This window comes from Balaenoptera acutorostrata, chromosome 8, assembly GCF_949987535.1.
Source record: "Balaenoptera acutorostrata chromosome 8, mBalAcu1.1, whole genome shotgun sequence".
Lineage (NCBI taxonomy): Eukaryota > Metazoa > Chordata > Mammalia > Artiodactyla > Balaenopteridae > Balaenoptera > Balaenoptera acutorostrata.
Window position 1 is genome coordinate 39,358,065 of NC_080071.1, and position 24,264 is coordinate 39,382,328.

Below are 24,264 nucleotides of genomic sequence, written 5' to 3' on the forward strand. Positions count from 1 at the left end.
AAAAAGGTGCATGCACCCCTATGTTCATTGCAGCACTATTTACAATAGCCAAGACACAGAAACAACCTAAATGTCCAGTGACAGATGGATAGATAAGATGTGGTACATATATATACAATGGAATACTACTCAGCCATAAAAAAGAATGAAATAATGCTATTTGCAACAACATGAATGGACCTAGAGATTATCATACTAAGTGAAGTAAGTCAGAAGGAGAAAGACAAATATCACATGATATCACTTATATGTGGAATCTAAAATATGGCACAAATGAACTTATCTATGAAACGGAAACAGACTCACAGACATAGAGAACAGACTTATGGTTGCCAAGGGGGAGGGAGCTGGGGGGGAGGGATGGAATGGGAGGTTGGGGTTAGCAGACATAAGCTATTATACATAGAATGGATAAACAACAAGGTCCTACTGTATAGCATAGGAAACTATATTCAATATCCTATGATAAATCAGAATGGAAAAGAATCTAAAAAAAAAAGAACATATATATATGTATAACTGAATCATTTTGCTGTATAGCAGAAATTAATGCAACATTGTAAATCAAATATACGTCAATAAAAAAATTATTAAAGAAACACATATTCCATAGGGAAGGCCCCTCCTTCTTCTGGTTTTCCTACCACAGCTTAGTGCCTCTCCTTCCAGCTCTCCCTGAATGTAGAACGTTTCTTTTCCTTTTCTCAGGGACTTTGATTCTACAACCTCCTGTTCAGTCTAAGGATCTCCTCTATGCCATTCTGATAGCCTCTGTTTGAACACTTTTTCTGAATTGGTGCTTTCTTTGAAAAGAAGTTTATGCTTTATTTGTGTTAAGAATAACTTCCTGTATTTATCACAGATCTGTCTTCCCTCAGTATCCATCAATACATCAGAATTGGCCTCTTGGGATGACATAGAAGATGTCCGACTGCTCTCCTCTTTTAACAGCCCTTTGACTATTTAGAGAATTGGTCCTGCAACCTCCAGGTCTCATTCTGCCTTAATTCCTGGAACTTTCTTCATTCTGGTCACCTTCGGAGGTCCCACTTTAATGAGCTACAAACTCCTTCATGGGAGGGCAGGGACATTTGTTGATCTGAGGCTCATGCAGGGGCAGGCAACTCCTCAATGACTTCTATGGGTAACATAGGCCCCTCTGGAAAAGAATAATGTTTAAAAATGGAAAATTTGCAACAGGCTTAGGAGAAATTTGGATCAAAGTCTGGGCTAGTCTCCCTACTCCTCACTCGCTCCTGGGGAGGAAGTGACTTACCTAATTGTGGGTTTGGAAGAAGAGACTGAGCCTGCCCAGCTCTGTCTCTTTGAGCCCCTCTCTTTTGGATGTGCCTTCCCTCAAATGGGTGCATCCACACTGGCTCTAATGCATGAAAAAACTCTGTAAGGGAAGCCTGTGTTGTCTAGCTGTGCACCCAAGTGGCTGGGTAGACAAGTCTGTCTCAATCAGAGATGAAGTTTTGGGAAACCCACTAGAAAAGTCCAAGCCCTGTCCTCCAGTCCAGCTTTTACTGGTGACTGATTCCTGACTCCTGTGTCTCACTTTCAAATGGTGCTAAACTCAAGAAGGTAATCCAAGGATATTACTTTTTTTTCACTCCCTATAATTCCTGAAGTAGAAAAATACTTTCCACCAAAAATAAACTACCAGATAACTTCCACTGACAATAAGAGAGGGTTCTCTCAAATCTTTTTCTAGAAACATTTCAACTTACGTTTATTTCCAGGATTTACTTACTTTTCAGGTGGAAAGTAATCAGTGGAATCATCATCTCCTTGATCTATATGATATGCTTTTATGAAAGTGACTTTATTAGTTCTTTGTTTGTTTTTATAAGAATCACGCAGGACTATTGATTCACAATGTTTTTAATCAACTAAAATGTCCTATTTCCTCTGTCTATTAATACCACTGATAAAAGTGTTGAACACTGCAGAGTTTAGGACAAAGCCAACTGTCTCCCCAGGGCAAGGCAAACTGTCTTCCAGGTTGACACTGATGAACTATTTAACACGCTTGGGCACAATTATAACCTGACCAAACGCCCATTCAATTCACATTTCTCCACTTATCTTAAGAGACATATCGTGAGTGTGTTTATCAAATGACTTCCTGAAATCACAATAAATTTTGTCTACGGCACCAACCTAGAGTTTTCTATTAAATAATCATCTCAGAAAGCAAAATAAGGTGAATTTAACACAAGTTTTTCTGAGTAAATCCATGTTGGCTTTTGGCACTTCTGTCTTTATTCTCAAATGCAAATAAGCATTCAGTTTTTAAGTCACTATGGAATTTTACAAAAATCACTTTTAGAACTCATTGAGCTATAGTTTCCTGGATATACTAGTTTTCCTTTATGAAAACAGTTTCCAAACATTCACATATACCAACTATCTTTTATATTTCTCCACCATAAAGCCATTTTTTGCTATTAGCAGAAAAAAAGTGTGTGTGTGTGTGTTTCCAGAAAGGGGTAGATAAATCTGTGTATCTCAGCACAGACAGGGAATATTTGCATCAATCTGATGAGTTCTGGCAAAGTGTCTGGGAAACTGATTTAACTCACCAAAACATAGCTCATTCTCAATTTCTTTCTCTTATAGCCTTGGCTGCTCTGTCTTTGTTGATTCCTTTTTCTTTTCCCACCTTCTAAAAACATGAATGATGTGTAATCTTGTCTTTAAGTTCTCTAATCTTCTCTATATACTTTTCCACTCAAAGATCTCACCCACTTTCATATCTAATGATCATTAACTTTTAATTAATCCTAAATCTATAGCCTTAGATCGTATCTCTGTCAGGATTTCTGAACTTTCATTTCCACTGATGGACATAATCACTTGACTCTACAATCATTGCCCTGTAGGCAAACAAAATGAGCATCTGGAAGAGAAAATATAATGATACTCTACATCCATTGAACTAAGTGTGCAGCACCAGTTCTCCAAGTCCATAGGGTGGGGAGCCATGTTTGTGGTAAATTTAAGGGAATTCCACAAGACTTTATCTTCTAAAATATCTCCGCAATAGGTAATCTTATCTTGGGACAAATAAGATTTAATGAAGGTAAGTGGGAAGTGGATAAAGAAAGATATTGAACATAGGGCTTGGTCTATGAAAGGCTTTTTTGGGGAAGGCTCTTGGAAGGGGATTTGGGCAGTCAAGGGGTGACTTGGTACCTTTAAGTACTTGGGGAGGACAAGGTAAGAGAGAAGAGAACAGAAAGGTGGTGAAGAACACTTTTGCCCTTCCCAATATTTTCCAAAGCAAATGTCTCAAGAACATCTTACTCCACCTACCAGGTGATCAGGATTACTGGAAGAGGGCCCAGGGACTGTCCTCACCCACTTTGATAAGAGCACTCCACTGAATTGTTTGCTATGAAAGCACTTCCATGCTGCTACTTTATTAATCACTGTGTAATAGATGAATGGAAAGAGGGAAAAAATTTGGCATGGGAATCTACAGTATCATTACAAAACAGCTTATTTATATGCAGCAGTTTCTTGGAGCTCCCTTTTGGTCTTGTGAAAAAAGTTACATGGCTGAAATTCAGGAGAATTGGGCTGCCTGCCCAGTTCTGACACTACTTCCTGTGAATTTTGGAGGGCAAAATATTTAATCTCTTTGGGCCTCAGTTTCCTCAACTGTAAAATGAGATTTGATCAGATAATTGTTAAATCCCTTCTAGCACTAGAATTCTGTAACTCTAAATGCTGGTATCATAAGCCTTACATAGTTCTGTGATTTTAGGCAATGCTTTTAATACTCTGTGCCTCTGTTTAACCTTAGGGGTTTTTAGATATTCCTGTGGATTCAGCTTCAGTGCTCACCTTAGGGAATAAAACACCATCACTAATCTGTTAGCAGTGCAATGGGCACTGCATTTACTGAATTGCATAATTCTACCAACTGTATTTTTTGGGTCATAAAAATGAGAAGCACTTTACTATCTCCAGGAGAAAATCCTGTGATGAACATATTCTTGTAATAGTTTGGTGGAATTGTTCTTTCTGACTCAAACAATTTTCTGAGGAAGAACAATACCATTTAAGGGTATTAAAATTGAATGCAGTGATTCCCACATAAGCTTTTCTCTTGGTGCTTCTTGCTATCTGCCCACATGGTGTTTCATGAACTTGTTACAGCTGACCTATAATATAAATGATAGAGACAATAAGAGGGTAAACGTGGTTGAGCTGTTTAAAAGTGAAGATTACTGCTGCCCTTTCATTTTGCCAGTTGCACTAGAACATATACATGAAATGAGGTCAATGAGAGATCTTAGTGTAATTATGGATTTTCACTTTTATCCTAAATATCTGATGATCTATCATGTCTTTTAATTTACATTATAGTAAAAGTGATTTCTCAATGAAAGAAAAATCTTGCTTTTTTATTTAAAGGAATCTGTTTCTTTAATTTTTTTCTAAGAAAAATAAATAAAAACAAGAAAGCCATTTTACTAAGTACAAATGAGTGTGTTTGCTTTGGCAGCAATAACTTTTGTTTTTAATCTTACTAAATGTGTGAGGCTGACAATGTAGAAAAGTGTGCAGAATTTAAAACATAAATAATATGTTGTTGGATTTAGTAGCTCTTATAACTTAGTTAAGAAAATGTGATGCATTTAATGTTATTCTTTATTATTTCGACTAGTTAGTCTCAGTCAAGGTTGATTTTGCTCCCCAGGGGCCATTTGATAGTTTCTATAGACATTTTTGTTTGTCACAACTGGGTGGAGAGCGAGTACTACCAGCATTTAGTCCAGAGGCCAGGAGTGCTGCTAAACATCCTACAATGCACAGGACAGCACCCACAACAAAGGATTCTTTGGGCCAAAATGTCAGTAGTACTGAGGTTGAGTAATCCTGGTTTAGACAATCAGAGTAACCAAAGATCATTTGATATAAGACTAAAGTCCAACAAGATGATCAAGGTGTGGCAGCTTTCCTTTGCCTCAGAGAGGAATCAGGGTTTAAATGCTACAAGGCCATCCCACGAAAAAAGTCAGCTTGCTTAATTAATGGTACTTGCTGCCTGGTGGTTGTATAATTACACTAGACCTTGACATAGATTTAACCTGCAGAAAAGGACCTATGAAGAAGCTCTTAAGTACTGTATTTAGTTTAAGAAAAGGTAAGTCTTTGTCCATGAGATGACTGCAACAAGAGGGGAGAATTTCTTTTAACTCTCATGTCACAAAAAGTATATTTTATTTTATTTGGGAGCAGTTGAGAATAATGTCGACTCTGCTTGCTCCTTCAGTTCCTTGGGCACTCACAAACATTGGGAGCAAACTTGGCAAAGCATAAAGTCAAGAGCTAATTATAGTCCAGCAGCTATGAATAGATAGTGAGCAACTTATACCGAAAACCCATCATGATGTGATTTAAATAATGCTTTTGAAATGTATATGCATTTCGTGAATATTTGCAGTTCTTGCTACATGGTTAATTTATCTGTAATGCATAGGCTTTAAAGTAATTTAACATTTCTCTAAATACTTTAGTATTTATATTTCAGTTGCATTCTATGTTTTAGTACATATGAAATATCATCTTAGAGGTAGATTCTATGGGAACAAGATACAATCTATCAATAATTTCATGTATTAAGGTTTTCTGGGGGTAGTGTAAAACAACAAAGTCATAACTTGGTGGTATGATAAAGAGGGAGAAGTAAAATTTGAAGTTGGGATTGAAAGGCAGCTAAAGATGGGAGAAACAAAAATAGTTTGGGGAGATGGTATGGTGTTTGAATGGCTGTCCCAATGCCACTGTGAAATGCTATGGCTCCAGTGTTCAATGGGAGGGACTCAGAGGGAAAGAGCACAGGTGAGAGACAAAGGACTAAGTAAGGGGTAGAAAAGAAGGGAAGAGGACACTCACATTTCATTTACACTGGAAGATTCAGATAGATAATAAGGCTTCAATTCATTTTCTTTCAATGCACAATGACTCTAACCTCAAAACAAAAGTAACGAATATCTGACGGTACATAGTTTTCTTTACCTTATTCCTTCCTTTATTGAATATTGTCTGCTCATTTCTCGCTGGTTCTTTTAGTAGGTCAATGCAATCATCGTGGAAGCCTTCCAAATTCAGGTTCATCTTTAAAACGTTTCCCTGATGTACAAAGTGAAGGTTAGTGAGAGCCTGGGCCAGGAAAGTTGGGGGAACAGTGCCACACAATAACCACTTGGAAGAAAACACAGGCCACTCGCAATCTTTCAGTAAATGTATTCCTCAAGAGACTGGCGTACTCCCATGATGTGATTTATAAAATTATCTCTTCAAGCTCACAGTTCCCTTCCTACCTCACTCCTTTGATAAAGTTCATTGCCGGTAAAAATTGGTTGTTCAAAGGCCCAGCCGGAAAAAAGTCATTGTTATAATAGGATGCACCTACAGGAGCATTCTCTAGAGAGGAAAATCATTGTGCGTGGCAGTTTAAACCATTGGAAAAATCTAGGGGAGCAGCCATGAGGCGGAAATGACTGAAGATTCTGATGGAGAACAAAGTAGGAAATTCAGAGTATTTAGACAAGCAAAATGTTTGGGAGACTCATGAAAAGAGGAAGGTAATATTATTGAGTATGGTAAAGAAAAAAACAATTGAGAACAAAGGATGCTTTCTGGGTGGTGATATTTTGCACCTGCAGTTCATGGGGCTCCGCTTTAGTCATGGAAGTAGAGGGTGTTTGCTAACTGCTGAGGAGCCAGTGTAAGAGCTTCGAAGACTTTGTGAAGGTGAAAGGAGCCATAGGTACACCAAGTGACAGGACACCAGTTTAGGATGAGGTTATAGGGCAACAGAAGATACTCTATACCACCTGGAATATAGGCATTAGATGGGCCTTAAAGAAACAGGCAGGCTTCTCAAAGTGTACATGTTATACCAACTTGGAAGATTTGGGGAAACATTTACTGGGGAGATTCAGCTTTTACTCCCAACTCTAAAACTTAAACTGGTTTGTATTACTGGATAAATTACTCTGCTTTAGTACACACTTGATACCTAATTCCAAAGTGGAATGTAAATTGGTACAACCACTATGGAGAACAGTACAGAGGTTCCTTAAAAAACTAAAATTAGAACTACCATATGATCTAGCAATCCCACTCCTGGGCATATATCCAGAGAAAACTATAATTCAAAAAGATACATGTACCCCAAATGTTTATTGCAGCACTATTTACAATAGCCAAGACATGGAAGCAACCTAAATGTCTATCGATGAATGAATGGATAAAGAAGATGTGGTACATATATACAATGGAATATTACTCAGCCACAAAAAAGAATGAAATAACGCCATTTGCAACACTAAGAGAAGTAAGCCAGACAGAGAAGGACAAATATCATATGATATTACTTATATGTGGAATCTTAAAATGAACTTATTTATAAAATAGAAAGACGCTCACAAGCATGGAAAACAAACTTATGGTTACCAAAGGAGAAAAGGGGGTGGGGGGAGGGATAAATTCGGAAGTTGGGATTAACATATACACACTACTATATATAAAATAGATAACCAACAAGGACCTGCTGTATAGCACAGGGAACTATACTCAATATTTTGTAACAACATATAAGGGAAAAGAATCTGAAAAGAAATACACACACATTCAGTTATATATATATATATAACTGAATCACTGTGGTGTACACCTGAAACTAACATGATATTGTAAATCAACTAAACTTCAATAAAAAAATAAAAATAAAATAAAATAAACCAAATTGGCAGTTGTGGAAGGGGTACTAGATTTTGAATTATAACTAAGTTCATATTGCAGACCCACCACTACTGAGTGTGGGTCCCCAAGCAAAGCACTTTTACCCTTTCTGAACTTCACTCTAAAACAAAGAAAACAACATCTACCTTATTACCATCACAAGGTTATTTGGAAATCACTGAGGTAATATTTATGAAAATCCTTTGTAAATCTCAAAATGCTATATAAATAGAAAGGATTATTATCACTGTCTCAGCCTTGACAGGGATTTCTGGGTCTGCTTTTTAATAACCTCCTGCAAAAGAGAGCCACAGAATCAACCTTAAAAACATAAAAACCAGACATTTATGCTCTCATAGAAACATCTGTAAAGTGTTAGCAAGCATTATTTGACAGGCTTTTGTTTAGGCCGTAACTTGTAAGGGCAATGTTTTTTTTGTTTTGTTTTGTTTTTTAATTAAAAAAAAATTTTTTTAACATCTTTATTGGAGTATAATTGCTTTACAATGGTGTGTTAGTTTCTGCTTTATAACAAAGTGAATCAGCTATACACATACATATATCCCCATATCTCTGATGCCCACTTCTCTTGCCAAAGAGGCCATTCCTCATTTTTATGTCCACCCAAGCCAAACTTTTTTGAGCTATTGAATAATTTTTTTTTTTTTTTTCTGTACCAATCCTTTGAGCATTTACTACAAATGCCAAAACCCTTTCTGGAGAACCTGTTTTAGGCAAAGTATAGTGTTAAATGTTGTGTGGGATGCTAAACTGAACGGGGTTTCCTCAGGTATAATCAAGGAGAGAGGCTGGGATGATCACGGTAGTTATATGTGATGATTATGGTAGGAAGGAACACAGGGGCTATAGCAAAGCGGTCCCCAAGCTTTTTGGTACCAGGGACCGGTTTCGTGGAAGACAATTTTTCCACGGACTGGGGGGTGGGGGATGGTTTGGGGATGATTCAAGCGCATTACATTTATTGTGCACTTTATTTCTATTTATTATTACATTGTAATATTTAATGAAATAATTATACGACTCACCATAATGCAGACTCAGTGGGAGCCCTGAGCTTGTTTTCACTTGCCACTCACTGATAGGGTTTTGATATGAGTCTGCAAGCAATTGATTTATTATGGTCTCTGTGCAGTCAAACCTCTCTGCTAACGATAATCTGTATTTGCAGCCGCTCCCCAGTGCTAGCTTCACGGCCTCAGCTCCACCTCAGATCATCAGGCATTAGATTCTCATAAGAAGCGCACAACCTAGATCCCTCGCATGCACAGTTCACAGTAGGATTTGCGCTCTTGTGAGAATCTCATGCCACTGATCTGACAGGAGGCGGAGCTCAGGCGGTAATGCGAGCGACGGGAAGGGAAGTGGCTCTAATTACAGATGAAGCTTCGCTCGCTTGCCTGCACTCGCTCCTGCTGTGTGGCCCGGTTCCCCTGCTATAGTAGATCAGAGAGGAAGTGACACAGCTAAGGAAGGAATTGTGGAGGAGGCAGTATTTGGGTCTGGCTTTGAGAGATGAACAATTTAGGTCAGAGAGATAGAAGGCCATGCACATGAGGTACAGTGGCCCGCCCTTACCCATGGAGAGTATGTTCCAAGACCCCCAGTGGATGCCCGAAACCATAGATAGTACCAAACGTTATATATATGTACTATGTTTTTTTCCTATACATACATACTTATGATAAAGTTTAATCTATAAATTAGGTTGAGTAAGAGATTAATTAAAATAACTAATAATAAAATAGGATAAGTATAGCAATATACTGTAATAAAAGTTACATGAATATGGTCTCTCACAATTTAAAACTTATGAATTGTTTACTTTTGGAATTTTTCATCTAATATTTTCAGACTGAGGTTGTCTTCAGGTAATTGAAACTGAGGAAAGCAAAACTGTAGATAAGCGGGAACGACTGGAAAAGTTTAGAAGCAGGAGACCTGGGAATGTGGGGTAGGAGACCAGTGAGATAGGAACCTACAATGAATGTAGAAGCACAGTGGTTTGGAAAGACAATCCGCCCCAGAACATTGGAAGGCCCTGAGTCCGAACTTTATCTGGTAAACAAGGAAGAGTTTGTAGTGAAGTGTTTTGAATGTAAAAATGACACCAGCAGGGTCATCTAGCAGGAGTGAATAATTAGGAGGCTCCTGACTAGCACAGAAGAGAATCCAAGTGATAGGCTGGGAATGAGAAAGAGAGGGTGCAATCCTGACTCCAGGGGTGTAGAAGGAAGGGGGAAAGTGGAAGGGGCCAGAGGGAGTCGAAACAGCTTTCAGTAAGGATAGCCATGAAGGTGAAAAACTGGAAAGGGCTATCCCTTTAAGAGAGTCGATTTTGTTAAGTGGATCTCACTTGGAGATGTACAGCATAAATGGGAGGGATGCTGTAGATGACAGCAAAGAGTCAGAGGAAGCAGTCATTTTCAGGCTGCGTATCAGAAGTCAGGAGAAGAAACACATCCTCAGGGGGTGGGGTGAAGGTGGGGAGGAAACGATTAAGGCTGAAAAGATAATATAAAATATATGGTGCATTCATACATTACTGGTGGCATTATAATTGTAAAACATCTATGAAAATCAAATAATTTTTGCATAGGTAATAATACAAAAGAAAGAAAAAAGCTTCATGTACAAAGATGTTCACTACAGTGTTATTGAAAATGGTAAAAAATCTGAAAAATCTAGATTCTCAACCAAAGGAAAAAGATAATTTGATTGGGTGCCCACTGAATTAAAAGCTTAGCAAACCATTTAGGGACTTCCCTCATGGTGCAGTGGTTGGGAGTCTGCCTGCCAATGCAGGGGACACAGGTTCGAGCCCTGGTCCGGGAGGATCCCACATGCTGCGGAGCAACTGGGCCCATGTGCCACAACTACTGAGCCTGCGCTCTAGAGTCCATGAGCCACAACTACTGAGCCCATGCACCTGGAGCTCATGCTCCACAGCAAGAGAAGCCACTGCAATGAGAAGACCGCGCACCAAAACGGAGAGTAGCCCCTGCTCACTGCAACTAGAGAAAGCCAGCACGCAGCAACGAAGACCCAACACAGCTATAAATAAATAAATAAATAAATAAATAAATAAATAAATAAGCTTAGCAAACCATTTTGAATGGAATGTCACTCAAATTTATGACATGGAAATTCATACAGAAAAAATAGTTGCTGAAAATAAATATAATTCTGCTCCAAGCTGCAAGAGCACCGTTATGTCTCAATACCAACAGCAATCACAACAATAATCACAGGTGTCTTCACATTCAATCCTCAGGGCTAGCCTGTGATTAGCTTCCTCTATTTCCTCCATATTATAGATCAGGAAACCGAGACTCAGGGCCATTAAGGAATTTACCCCAATTCATTCACAAATCCAATAATTTGGAGAGCTGGTATTCCTAGGGGGCTGTGTTTTATGCTAGAGCCTGTGCTCTTGATTACCTTGCCATTCTCTCCATCCTAAACAACCGGTTCTTTCAGCCAGTTGTGAAAACAGCACTAATGAAACCAGTTTTGACACAACATAGACAAAAACAATATATATATACATATATATGTATATATATACACACGCACACACACATATATATATATACATACATTTCTCTCTTTTAACCGGATTTTACCTAGACATAGTCATAAACATATTTCCTCTCTATATTTTTTACCATCAATTTATTTATTCCATGAAAGATGCCAATGATTAGTTTAATATTTCCATGAAGCTAAATGTTCAATGACTATAATACCCGAAGATTAGTTTTATTTTCTCCAGGGCCACAATTTGGAGGAGAAAAAATAACTTATGTTCATTATTTATCAGCGAAAACGTAAAACTACTCAATATAGACTTTGATTTGAATGGCACACATTTATCCTTTAGGATATGATCCATGAAAATATAAACAAGACACCTTAATTGTTTAGTCCTTATTCTCAGCAATATTTTTCTCTGCAGTGATAGAAAAGAAACAGAATTAATTATCAGAAACAACCATATAATTATGTTAGAAAGCTTTGAAACAAATGTGCACATTATGTCCCTTGAGCATTTCCATTAGAACATCTTTGTACCAGAAGACACTTGATAAACACATTTTTATTTATATCACTTAAAAATACATATTCTGGTAAGAAGAAATTACCTTTTTTTCTTTAAGCTCTGTGAGAGAGCTACATAATTCAGTAACAGATTCAAGAACCTCTTTGTGTTTGGCCACTATTTTCTCAGCATATTTCTGCCCTTCTTCAAAACCTGGGGAGGAGAAGGGTTAAATCTATTTTTAAAGGTCAAATCCTTAGCAGAACAGAAAATCCCAGGCATTAATTGATCTCCCTTGTGTCCAGCATAAGGGCTGGTAAATAGTAAGTGCTTACTAAATACTTGCTGAACAGATAAATAAATAAAGGCATTATTGGAAAAACCAAGTATTCTAGAAAAATGGTTACATTTGCTGTGCCATGTCCCTCTTATGTAACCTAAATAATGTTGCTATATTACTATTCTTAAAGCTCCATTCTAACCAGTTCTCTCCTTTTCAGAACATTCAGTGGTTCTTCACTACCTAGAAAAGTATACATTCAAGGCCCTCCATAATATGGTTTTAACCTGCCTCTCTCAAAGGTATGTCACCCTAATTCTCTCACATATTTAATCTCTGGCCAAACTGAACCAGCAACTTTTCTCTCAAAACCCCCATAGCCACTGAGTATTCTTTTCTGTACTGGGAATGCCCTCCTCATAACCCCATCTCTGCTTGACAAATCCTACCCACTCTCCAAGGTCTACCTGAAATGCCAACATCTTTGTAAAAATGTTCTTTATCTTTCCCAACTGGATTTTACCTCTTCCTATTGGGATAATGATACAAATATCTATCACGTAGTGAGTGCTTATTATTTGCCTGTGGCTAGGCACTTTATATGCATTAGCTCACATAATCCTTCTCTGGTAGGTTCTACTGCATTTTCCAAATGAGGAATGCAAGGCTCAACAGAGCCTTTTCAGGTGACCCAGACAGTAATTGGAGGAGAAGGGATTTAAACTTGGACTACTGGACTCCACAGTTCAGACTAAACTAGTATTATACATTGTTATGGGTTCAATTGTGTCCCTCTCAAAATTAATATGTTGAAGACTCAACCGCCGGTATCTCAGAATATAACCATACTTGGAGATGAGGTCTTTAAAGAGTGATAAAGTTAAAAAGAGGCCATTATTAGGGTGGGGTCCCAATCCAATATGACTGGTGTCCTTATAAGAAGGAGAGGCACCAGCAAACCAGGGGTGCTTGTGCACAGAGGCATGTCCATATGAAGAGGCAGCAAGAGAAGAGAAGCCTCAGTAGAAAACAACTCTGTGAGCACCTTAATCTTGGACCTTTAGCCTCCAGAACTGTGAGGAAATAACTTTTGTTGTTTAAGTCACCCAGTCTGTGGTATTTTGTTATGGCAGCCCTAGAAAACTAATACACACATTTTATACCTTTCTCACTGCATTTACCATATTGTGATTTCTAGGTATAGACTGTGGAGTCTTGAATGATGGAACTAGGTCTTATATGTCTTTATATCAATCACAGCTCCGAGTACATAATAGGTACTCAAATTTTTTTTGAGATAAATTTATTTGCATTAAAATTCTGGGTTCAATAATGCTACAAGAATTGATATACTATTTATAAATTATCTTACCTGACGCAAATTCTAAAAAATGCATAACTTCCATACTGAACAGATGAAGACTCATGCCATTCACTTATTCTTTCAGTGATTCATTTATTCAGCAAATATTTGTTAAGCACTTAGTATATGCCATTATGCAGTGAACTCCCTTTTCTCAAGGAGCTTACACTCTAGTAAGGAGAGCCAGACAACAGACAAATAACCATACAATATGTCAGTTGGTGATAAGGGCCTGGAATACAAACAAAGCAGGATGTGGGATCTTGCATGATGGGAGGGTAATGTAACTTTTATGGTGTCATGTGAGTACTTCCCGTGTGCTGAAGTTGAGTGGCACTGAAACATAGTGATTAAATATACTTCCCTTACCCTCAAGGAGCTTATGGTCAGTTGAGAAGACAGACAAATGAAAAGGTAATTATGCTACAGTGTGAAAAATACAATAACAGAGGAAAACATAAACCATAGAAGCAGAGTGCCTCCAGAATTTTTTAGTACACTTATACGGTAACTATAGTAGGAATGAAACATCACATTACTTTTCTTTAATTTTTCAATCTATATTTTATTGTTTTTATGTTTCTACCCTTTTCTCTGGAAAATCATTAATAATTCATTCTCAGTAATGTAATATTAGGGAGTGCAGTATATATTGTTCCACAAAATTTTTATGTCTATCCATGGATAGTGCTTCATGTAATAAGAGAAAATATCCATCTGACAGCAGCTGTGGACAGCCAAATGAAGCACCTGTTGCTACCTTCCTTTGGGGCTAGATTTGCCCTGTCACTAGGAATTACTCTTGGCCTTGTAGTTAACAATGTCAGGGAATTCATGAAACTTATTCCTTTGCACCCTCAAGGACTGTCAACCCCCAGGGGCCTTTTAAATGGGGGCCTCCCTCAGATAGAAAGACTTCTCAGACTGACAAAGTCATGGATAAGAGGAAAGCACAACCAGTGAGATGGTCGTTTGAGTTCTCCCATTTATTCCACAAGTGAGAGGAAGACAACGGAAAATCTTCCAGCTCTTTCTTATATCCACAAACCATAACCCTCATAGAAAAGAGAGGGCTATAGACCTCAGTCTTAGCTTTCTACCTACTTTAAGTATAATATTATGGGAGTTTTGTATGTTTTTTGAGGAATCACCCTAGTGGAAATTAGATTTTTTTGTCTACATAAGCTGAGTATTGTTCTGGTTTTATTACCCTGAAGATGAACAACAGGAATGTGGGAGAAAGCAGAATTTAGAAGGAGGGTTTACAAATGGTCATTAAAAATCCACAGGCTTGGGCTTCCCTGGTGGCGCAGTGGTTGAGAATCCGCCTGCCAATGCAGGGGACACGGGTTCGAGCCCTGGTCTGGGAAGATCCCACATGCCGTGGAGCGACTAGGCCCGTGAGCCACAACTACTGAGCCTGCGCATCTGGAGCCTGTGCTCCGCAACAGGAGAGGCCGCAACAGTGAGAGGCCCACGCACCGTGATGAAGAGTGGCCCCCGATTGCCACAACTGGAGAAAGCCCTCGCACAGAAATGAAGACCCAAAACAGCCATTAAAAAAAAAAAAAACAAACCACAGGCTTCATCTCCTACAGCCAGGAGTTCCTTCCTCTATTCACTACTGTTCACTTTTGCTCTTATCTTTAACCTTTCCCTTGAATAGGTTGGCGTAGTAAGGACCCTGAGGGCTTGCCATGCTCTGCTTTCTGCTGGATTAGGTTCACTAGAGATGTGTTCAATAGTGAATCAGTGGGTATCTTAAAAGAGACCTCACCATATAAGTGCTGAGCCAGGTCACTGATTTCTTGAATCCTTTCTTCTTGTTGAGGCACTGAAGGTGTGATAAACTTTTTGAACTGCTGAAGGAGAATCTCCACAGCTTCCTTGGTCTTGCACTCTGTGGAATATTTTCCAACTCTTACAACTGTGGCACTTGCATCTTCATACCAAAAGTGACACTAAATTAAAATGGGACAAAGCATCGATTAAAGAGACACCATCCTTCCAAAGTTCTTCATTTTGACCACTGAAATATCAAATTTCAATTTCCTCAAACTTTATATTCACATTAGTGTGAACTCTTTAAGTCCTAAGAAACAAAACATCAGAAGGTGATCACATACTTTTGCACTTGGAAATTAGAGTCAGGTAAGAAAGCAGAAGTATGGAAATCACTCTAATTTTCCTGCCTTCTTAGATTTGCCTGAAGCATACTTCCTAAGAGGAATGCTGCAGACTTAGAAGAATAGGCAGTCTAAAAAAGCATATGGGAGGAGCTTCAAGATGGCGGAAGAGTAAGACGCGGAGATCACCTTCCTCCCCACAAATACATCAGAAATACATGTACATGTGGAACAACTCCAACAGAACACCTACTGAATGCTGGCAGAAGACCTCAGACCTCCCAAAAGGCAAGAAACTCCCCATGTACCAGGGTAGGGAAAAAGAAAAAAGAAAAAACAGAGACAAAAGAATAGGGATGGGACGTGCACCAGTGGGAGGGAGCTGTGAAGGAAGAAAGGTTTCCACACACTAGGAAGCCCCTTCACGGGCGGAGACTGCGGGTGGCGGAGGCGGGAAGCTTCGGAGCCACGGAGGAGAGCGCAGCCACAGAGGTGCGGAGGGCAAAGCGGAGAGATTCCCGCACGGAGGAGCGGCGCCGAGCAGCACTCACCAGCCCGAGAGGCTTGTCTGCTCAGCCGCCAGGGCGGGCGGGGGCTGGGAGCTGAGGCTCGGGCTTCGGTTGGATTGCAGGGAGAGGACTGGTGTTGGCTGCGTGAACACAGCCTGAAGGGGGCTAGTGCGCCACAGCTAGCTGGGAGGGAGTCCGGGAAAAAGTCTGGAGCTGCCAAAGAGGCAAGAGACTTTTTCTTGCCTCTTTGTTTCCTGGTGCACGAGGAGAGGGGATTCAGAGCGTCGCTTTAAGGAGCTCCAGAGATGGGCGCGAGCCGCGGCAGCGCGGACCCCAGAGACGGGCATGGGACGCTAAGGCTGTTGCTGCCGCCACCAAGAAGCCTGTGTGCAAGCACAGGTCACTATCCACACCTCCCCTCCCGGGAGCCTGTGCAGCCCGCCACTGCCAGGTTCCTGTGATCCAGGGACAACTTCCCCGGGAGAACGCACGGCGCGCCTCAGGCTAGTGCAACGTCACGCCAGCCTCTGCCGCTGCAGGCTCGCCCCGCCTCCTCCGTACCCCTCCCTCCCCCCGGCCTGAGTGAGCCAGAGCCCCCGAAGCAGCTGCTCCTTTAACCCCGTCCTGTCTGAGCAAAGAACAGACACCCTCAGGCGACCTACACGCAGAGGTGGGGCCAAATCCAAAGCTGAACCCCAGGAGCTGTGCGAGCAAAGAAGAGAAAGGGAAATCTCTCCCAGCAGCCTCAGGAGCAGCGGATTAAATCTCCACAGTCAACTTGATGTACCTGCATCTGTGGAATACCTGAACAGACAACGAATCATCTCAAATTGAGGAGGTGGATTTTGGGAGCAATGATATATATATTTTTTCCCCTTTTTCTCCTTTTGTGAGTGTGTAGGTGTATGCTTCTGTGTGTGATTTTGTCTGTATAGCTTTGCTTTTACCATTTGTCCTAGGGTTTTGTCTGTCCGTTTTTTGTTTGTTTGTTTTTTTAGTATAGTTTTTAGCACTTGTTATCATTGGTGGATTTGTTTCTTGGTTTGGTTGCTCTCCTCTTTCTTTCTTTTTTTTTATTACTTAAAATTTATTTTCTTTAATAACTATTTTTTATTTTAATAACTTTTTAATTTTATTTTATCTTTTTCTTTTGTTCTTTTTTTTCTCCCTTTTATTCTGAGCCGTGTGGATAACAGGCTCTTGGTGCTCCAGCCAGGCATCAGGGCCGTGCCTCTGAGGTGGGAGAGCCAACTTCAGGACACTGGTCCACAAGAGACCTCCCAGCTCCACGTAATACCAAACGGCAAAAATCTCTCAGAGATCTCCATCTCAACATCAAGACCCAGCTTCACTCAACGACCAGCAAGCTACAGTGCTGGACACACTATGCCAAACAACTAGCAAGACAGGAACACAGCCCCATCCATTAGCAGAGAGGCTGCCTAAAATCATAATAAGGCCACAGACACCCCAAAATACACCACCAGACGTGGACGTGCCCACCAGAAAGACAAGATCCAGCCTCATCCACCAGAACACAGGAACTAGTTCCCTCCACCAGGAAGCCTACACAACCCACTGAACCAACCTTAGCCACTGGGGACAGATACCAAAAACAACGGGAACCACGAACCTGGAGCCTGTGAAAAGGAGACCCCAAACACAGTAAGATAAGCAAAATGAGACGACAGAAAAACATACAGCAGATGAAGGAGCAGGGTCAAAACACACCAGACCTAACAAATGAAGAGGAAATAGGTAGTCTACCTGAAAAAGAATTCAGAGTAATGATAGTAAGGATGATCCAAAATCTTGGAAATAGAATAGACAAAATGCAAGAAACATTCAACAAGGACGTAGAAGAACTAAAGAGGAAACAAGCAATGATGAAAAACACAATAAATGAAATTAAAAATACTCTAGATGGGATCAATAGCAGAATAACTGAGGCAGAAGAAAGGATAAGTGACCTGGAAGATAAAATGGTGGAAATAACTGCTGCAGAGCAGGATAAAGAAAAAAGAATGAAAAGAACTGAGGACAGTCTCAGAGACCTCTGGGACAACATTAAACACACCAACATTCGAATTATAGGGGTCCCAGAAGAAGAAGAGAAAAAGAAAGGGACTGAGAAAATATTTGAAGAGATTATAGTTGAAAACTTCTCTAATATGGGAAAGGAAATAGTTAATCAAGTCCTGGAAGCACAGAGAGTCCCATACAGGATAAATCCAAGGAAAACACGCCAAGACACATATTAATCAAACTGTCAAAAATTAAATACAAAGAAAACATATTAAAAGCAGCAAGGGAAAAACAACAAATAACACACAAGGGAATCCCCATAAGGTTAACAGCTGATCTTTCAGCAGAAACTCTGCAAGCCAGAAGGGAGTGGCAGGATATACTTAAAGTCATGAAGGAGAAAAACCTACAACCAAGATTAATCTACCCAGCAAGGATCTCATTCAGATTTGATGGAGAAATTAAAACCTTTACAGACAAGCAAAAGCTGAGAGAGTTCAGCACCACCAAACCAGCTTTACAACAAATGCTAAAGGAACTTCTCTAGGCAAGAAATACAAGAGAAGGAAAACACCTACAATAACAAACCCAAAACATTTAAGAAAATGGGAATAGGAACATACATATCAATAATTACCTTAAATGTAAATGGATTAAAGGCTCCCACCAAAAGACACAGACTGGCTGAATGGATACAAAAACAAGACCCATATATATGCTGTCTACAAGAGACCCACTTCAGACCTAGAGACACAGACAGACTGAAAGTGAGGGGATGGAAAAAGATATTCCATGCAAATGGAAATCAAAAGAAAGCTGGAGTAGCAATTCTCATATCAGACAAAATAGACTTTAAAATAAAGACTATTACAAGAGACAAAGAAGGACACTATATAATGATCAAGGGATCGATCCAAGAGGAAGGTATAACAATTGTAAATATTTATGCACCCAACATAGGAGCACCTCAATACATAAGGCAAATACTAACAGCCATAAAAGGGGAAATCGACAGCAACACAATCATAGTAGGGGACTTTAACACCCCACTTTCGCCAATGGACAGATCATCCAAAATGAAAATAAATAAGGAAACACAAGCTTTAAATGATACATTAAACAAGATGGACTTAATTGATATTTATAGGACATTCCACCCAAAAACAACAGAATACACATTTTTCTCAAGTGCTCATGGAACATTCTCCAGGATAGATCATATCTTGGGTCACAAATCAAGCCTTGGTAAATTTAAGAAAATTGAGATCGTATCAAGTATCTTTTCCGACCACAACGCTATGAGACTAGATATCAATTACAGGAAAAGATCTGTAAGAAATACAAACACATGGAGGCTACACAATACACTACTTAATAACGAAGTGATCACTGAAGAAATCAAAGGGGAAATCAAAAAATACCTAGAAACAAATGACAATGGAGACACGACGACCCAAAACCTATGGGACGCAGCAAAAGCAGTGCTAAGAGGGGAAGTTTATAGCAATACAAGCCTACCTCAAGAAACAGGAAACACCTCGAATAAACAACCTAACCTTGCACCTAAAGCAATCAGAGAAAGAAGAACAAAACACCCCCAAAGCTAGCAGAAGGAAAGAAATCATAAAGGTCATATCAGAAATAAATGAAAAAGAAATGAAGGAAACAATAGCAAAAATCAATGAAACTAAAAGCTGGTTCTTTGAGAAGATAAACAAAATTGATAAACCATTAGCCAGACTCATCAAGAGAAAAAGGGAGAAGACTCAAATCAATAGAATTAGAAATGAAAAAGGAGAAGTAACCGCTGACACTGAAGAAATACAAACAATCATGAGAGATTACTACAAGCAACTCTATGCCAAGAAAATGGACAACCTGGAAGAAATGGACAGATTCTTAGAAATGCACAACCTGCCGAGACTGAACCAGGAAGAAATAGAAAATATGAACAGACCAATCACAAGCACTGAAATTGAAACTGTGATTAAAACCTTCCAACAAACAAAAGCCCAGGACCAGATGGCTTCACAGGCAAATTCTATCAAACATTTAGAGAAGAGCTAACACCTATCCTTCTCAAACTCTTCCAAAATATTGCAGAGGGAGGAACACTCCCAAACTCATTCTACGAGGCCACCATCACCCTGATACCAAAACCAGACAAAGATGTCACAAAGAAAGAAAACTACAGGCCAATATCACTGATGAACATAGATGCAAAAATCCTCAACAAAATACTAGCAAACAGAATCCAACAGCACATTAAAAGGATCATACACCATGATCAAGTGGGGTTTATCCCAGGAATGCAAGGATTCTTCAATATACGCAAATCAATCAACGTGATACACCATATTAACAAATTGAAGGAGAAAAACCATATGATCATCTCAATAGATGCAGAGAAAGCTTTCGACAAAATTCAACACCCATTTATGATAAAAGCCCTGCAGAAAGTAGGCATAGAGGGAGCTTTCCTCAACATAATAAAGGCCATATATGACAAACCCACAGCCAACATTGTCCTCAATGGTGAAAAACTGAAACCATTTCCACTAAGATCAGGAACAACACAAGGTTGCCCACTCTCACCACTATTATTCAACATAGTTTTGGAAGTGTTAGCCACAGCAACCAGAGAAGAAAAAGAAATAAAAGGAATCCAAATCGGAAAAGAAGAAGTAAAGCTGTCACTGTTTGCAGATGACATGATACTATACATAGAGAATCCTAAAGATGCTACCAGAAAACTACTAGAGCTAATCAATGATTTTGGTAAAGTAGCAGGATACAAAATTAATGCATAGAAATCTCTTGCATTTCTATACACTAATGACGAAAAATCTGAAAGTGAAATTAAGAAAACACTCCCGTTTACCATTGCAACAAAAAGAATAAAATATCTAGGAATAAACCTATCTAAGGAGACAAAAGACCTGTATGCAGAAAACTATAAGACACTGATGAAAGAAATTAAAGATGATACAAATAGATGGAGAGATATACCATGTTCTTGGATTGGAAGAATCAACATTGTGAAAATGACTCTACTACCCAAAGCAATCTACAGATTCAATGCAATCCCTATCAAACTACCACTGGCATTTTTCACAGAACTAGAACAAAAAATTTCACAATTTGTATGGAAACACAAAAGACCCCAAATAGCCAAAGTGATCTTGAGAATGAAAAATGGAGCTGGAGGAATCAGGCTCCCTGACTTCAGACTATATTACAAAGCTACAGTAATCAAGACAGTTTGGTACTGGCACAAAAACAGAAATATAGATCAATGGAACAGGATAGAAAGCCCAGAGATAAACCCATGCACATATGGTCACCTTATCTTTGATAAAGGAGGCAAACATGTACAGTGGAGAAAAGACAGCCTCTTCAATAAGTGGTGCTGGGAAAATTGGACAGGTACATGTAAAAGAATGAAATTAGAACACTCCCTAACACCATACACAAAAATAAGCTCAAATGGATTAAAGACCTAAATGTAAGGCCAGACACTATCACACTCTTAGAGGAAAACATAGGCAGAACCCTCTATGACATAAATCACAGCAAGATCCTTTTTGAGCCACCTCCTAGAGAAATGGAAAAAAAACAAAAATAAACAAATGGGACCTAATGAAACTTAAAAGCTTTTGCACAGCAAAGGAAACCTTAAACAAGACCAAAAGACAACCCTCAGAATGGGAGAAAATATTTGCAAATGAAGCAACTGACAAAGGATTAATCTCCAAGATTTACAAGCAGCTCATGCAGCTCAATATCAAAAAAACAAACAACCCAATCCAAAAATGGGTAGAAGACCTAAATAGACATTTCTCCAGAGAAGATATACAGATTGCCAGCAAACACATGAAAGAATGCTCAACATCATTAATCATTAGAGAAATGCAAATCAAAACTATAATGAGATATCATCTCATACCAGTCAGAATGGCCATCATCAAAAAATCTACAAACAATAAATGCTGGAGAGGGTGTGGAGAAAGGGAACCCTCTTGCACTGTTGGTGGGAATGTAAATTGATATATCCACTATGGAGAACAGTATGCAGGCTCCTTAAAAAACTAAAAATAGAACTACCATACGACCCAGCAATCCCACTACTGGGCATATACCCTGAGAAAACCATAATTCAAAAAGAGTCATGTACCACAATGTTCATTGCATCTCTATTTACAATAGCCAGGACATGGAAGCAACCTAAGTGTCCATCAACAGATGAATGGACAAAGAAGATGTGGCACATACATACAATGGAATATTACTCAGCCATAAAAAGAAACGAAATTGAGTTATTTGTAGTGAGGTGGATGGAACTAGAGTCTGTCATACAGAGTGAAGTAAGTCAGAAAGAGAAAAACAAATACCATATGCTAACACATATATATGGAATCTAAAAAAAAAACCAAAAAACTGGTCATGAAGAACCTAGGGGCAAGATGGGAATAAAGACACAGACCTACTAGAGAATGGACTTGAGGATATGGGGAGGGGGAAGGGGAAGCTGGGACGAAGTGAGAGAGTGGCATGGACATATATACACTACCAAATGTAAAATAGATCGCTAGTGGGAAGCAGCCATGTGGCACGGCAAGATCAGCTCCGTGTTTTGTGACCACCTAGAGGGGTGGGATAGGGAGAGTGGGAGGGAGGGAGACGCAAGAGGGAAGAGATATGGGCATATATGTATATGTATAAATGATTCACTTTGTTATAAAGCAGAAACTAACACACCATTGTAAAGCAATTATACTCCAATAAAGATGTTAAAAATAAATAAATAAAATAAAAATAAAAAGCATATGGCACTAAAAAGAATCCAAATATCAGCTAAAGGAAAGAAAAAAGCTCAAACACACAAAATCCAGCCTAAGTAATTGAAATCATTTACAATACATGGATAAAGTATTGCCCAAATAACACTAATAAATAACTTCTCTTTTAAGAATAAGATTTAGCCTATAGATTGAGGAAATATCATTTGAAGAAGAGCATTTGACCTTTTCTTAATAGAAGACAGTCATATTTTCAAAGCACAGCGGAGAATTGAGAGTTTCTCACTGAAAATAAATAACTGTGATGGAAGAAGTGTCTGACCAAGGCTAGAAACACTTATGCTGAGTGAGAAATAGAAACACATGACTCTGTTAGGAGCTGGCTTTAAATAAGTGCCACAGAAGTACAGCGAACCTATACATCAGATATAGAAGAATGATCATTTCAATCCTCCTTAATGTGGTGTTAAATCTAAAAGCTCTATTGCATTAGTGGGAGAGACATTTTGTATCTCAGAAGAATGGACTACAAAGAACACTCAAGAACTTCAAGTGTAGAGCTTCTTCACTATGAAGTATGCCAATAATGACTGACTTGCTACATTTCATGTAATTTGTGTATACTTTGCCATTTATCCTCTTGACAAAAACGAAATAATATCAATAACAATTTTTGTACCTGAAAAATCCAAGTATCACCTTTCTCTCTAAACATTTTCAAATTCTGTGAAATAAATGTCATTTTTGAGTGTTTTAGCAGATATCCAGCAGTGAACATAATTCCATAATGGTTAAACATATCTTGAGTTGATGAGTTTATGGAGAAATGAGAACCTCTCATATGTTGCTGGTAAAAAGAGTAAATTAGTAAAATCTTTCCAAAGAGCAATTGGACGATACAATCAAAACCTTGTAACATGCATCCCCTTTGGTCCGGCAATTCTGCTTTAGGAAATTATCCTAAGGATATAATCATGAAAAGAGGCATGATGCATGAACTTAATGACAATAATAGCCAAAGCAGCATTGTTTTAAAGCAGCTGAGTAATTTTTAAAAACAACATTACAACACAGATAACATTACAACAAGAAGAGGATACCTCTTCTATCAACTCCTGGAGATGCTCAGTCAGGTCCAAATTCTTCCTGTAATCTGTCACAACTTTGTCAAACTCATCCACATTTTTCTGCAAATCCCTCATGGCTTCCAAAAGGACATTCACTTTATTATTTGGATAATTTAAGAAAAAAGTTTTATTCTCAACTTTTCCCATTTTCCTTTTCAAAGCCTGTGCAAAAAAAAAAAATTTAATGACATTCAATTTTTATTTATGA

The 24,264-nt window shown here is 38.9% G+C and overlaps 1 protein-coding gene across 5 annotated transcripts in view; it reads right to left on the reverse strand.

Annotated features, from left to right (window-relative positions):
- CCDC141 (coiled-coil domain containing 141) overlaps window positions 1–24,264 on the reverse strand; it is a 217,023-nt gene that overhangs the window by 6,877 nt on the left and 185,882 nt on the right. For 4 of the 5 annotated variants that reach the window (XM_057551906.1, XM_057551907.1, XM_057551904.1 and 1 more), the window contains 4 exons: window positions 24,030–24,218; window positions 15,248–15,431; window positions 11,931–12,040; window positions 6,037–6,150 (listed from right to left, as the gene is read on the reverse strand). In XM_057551906.1, coding sequence (XP_057407889.1) covers window positions 6,037–6,150; window positions 11,931–12,040; window positions 15,248–15,431; window positions 24,030–24,218 — 597 coding nt within the window. The remainder of the gene's footprint in view (window positions 1–6,036; window positions 6,151–11,930; window positions 12,041–15,247; window positions 15,432–24,029; window positions 24,219–24,264) is intronic. The other variant, XM_057551905.1, reaches the window with a different exon arrangement.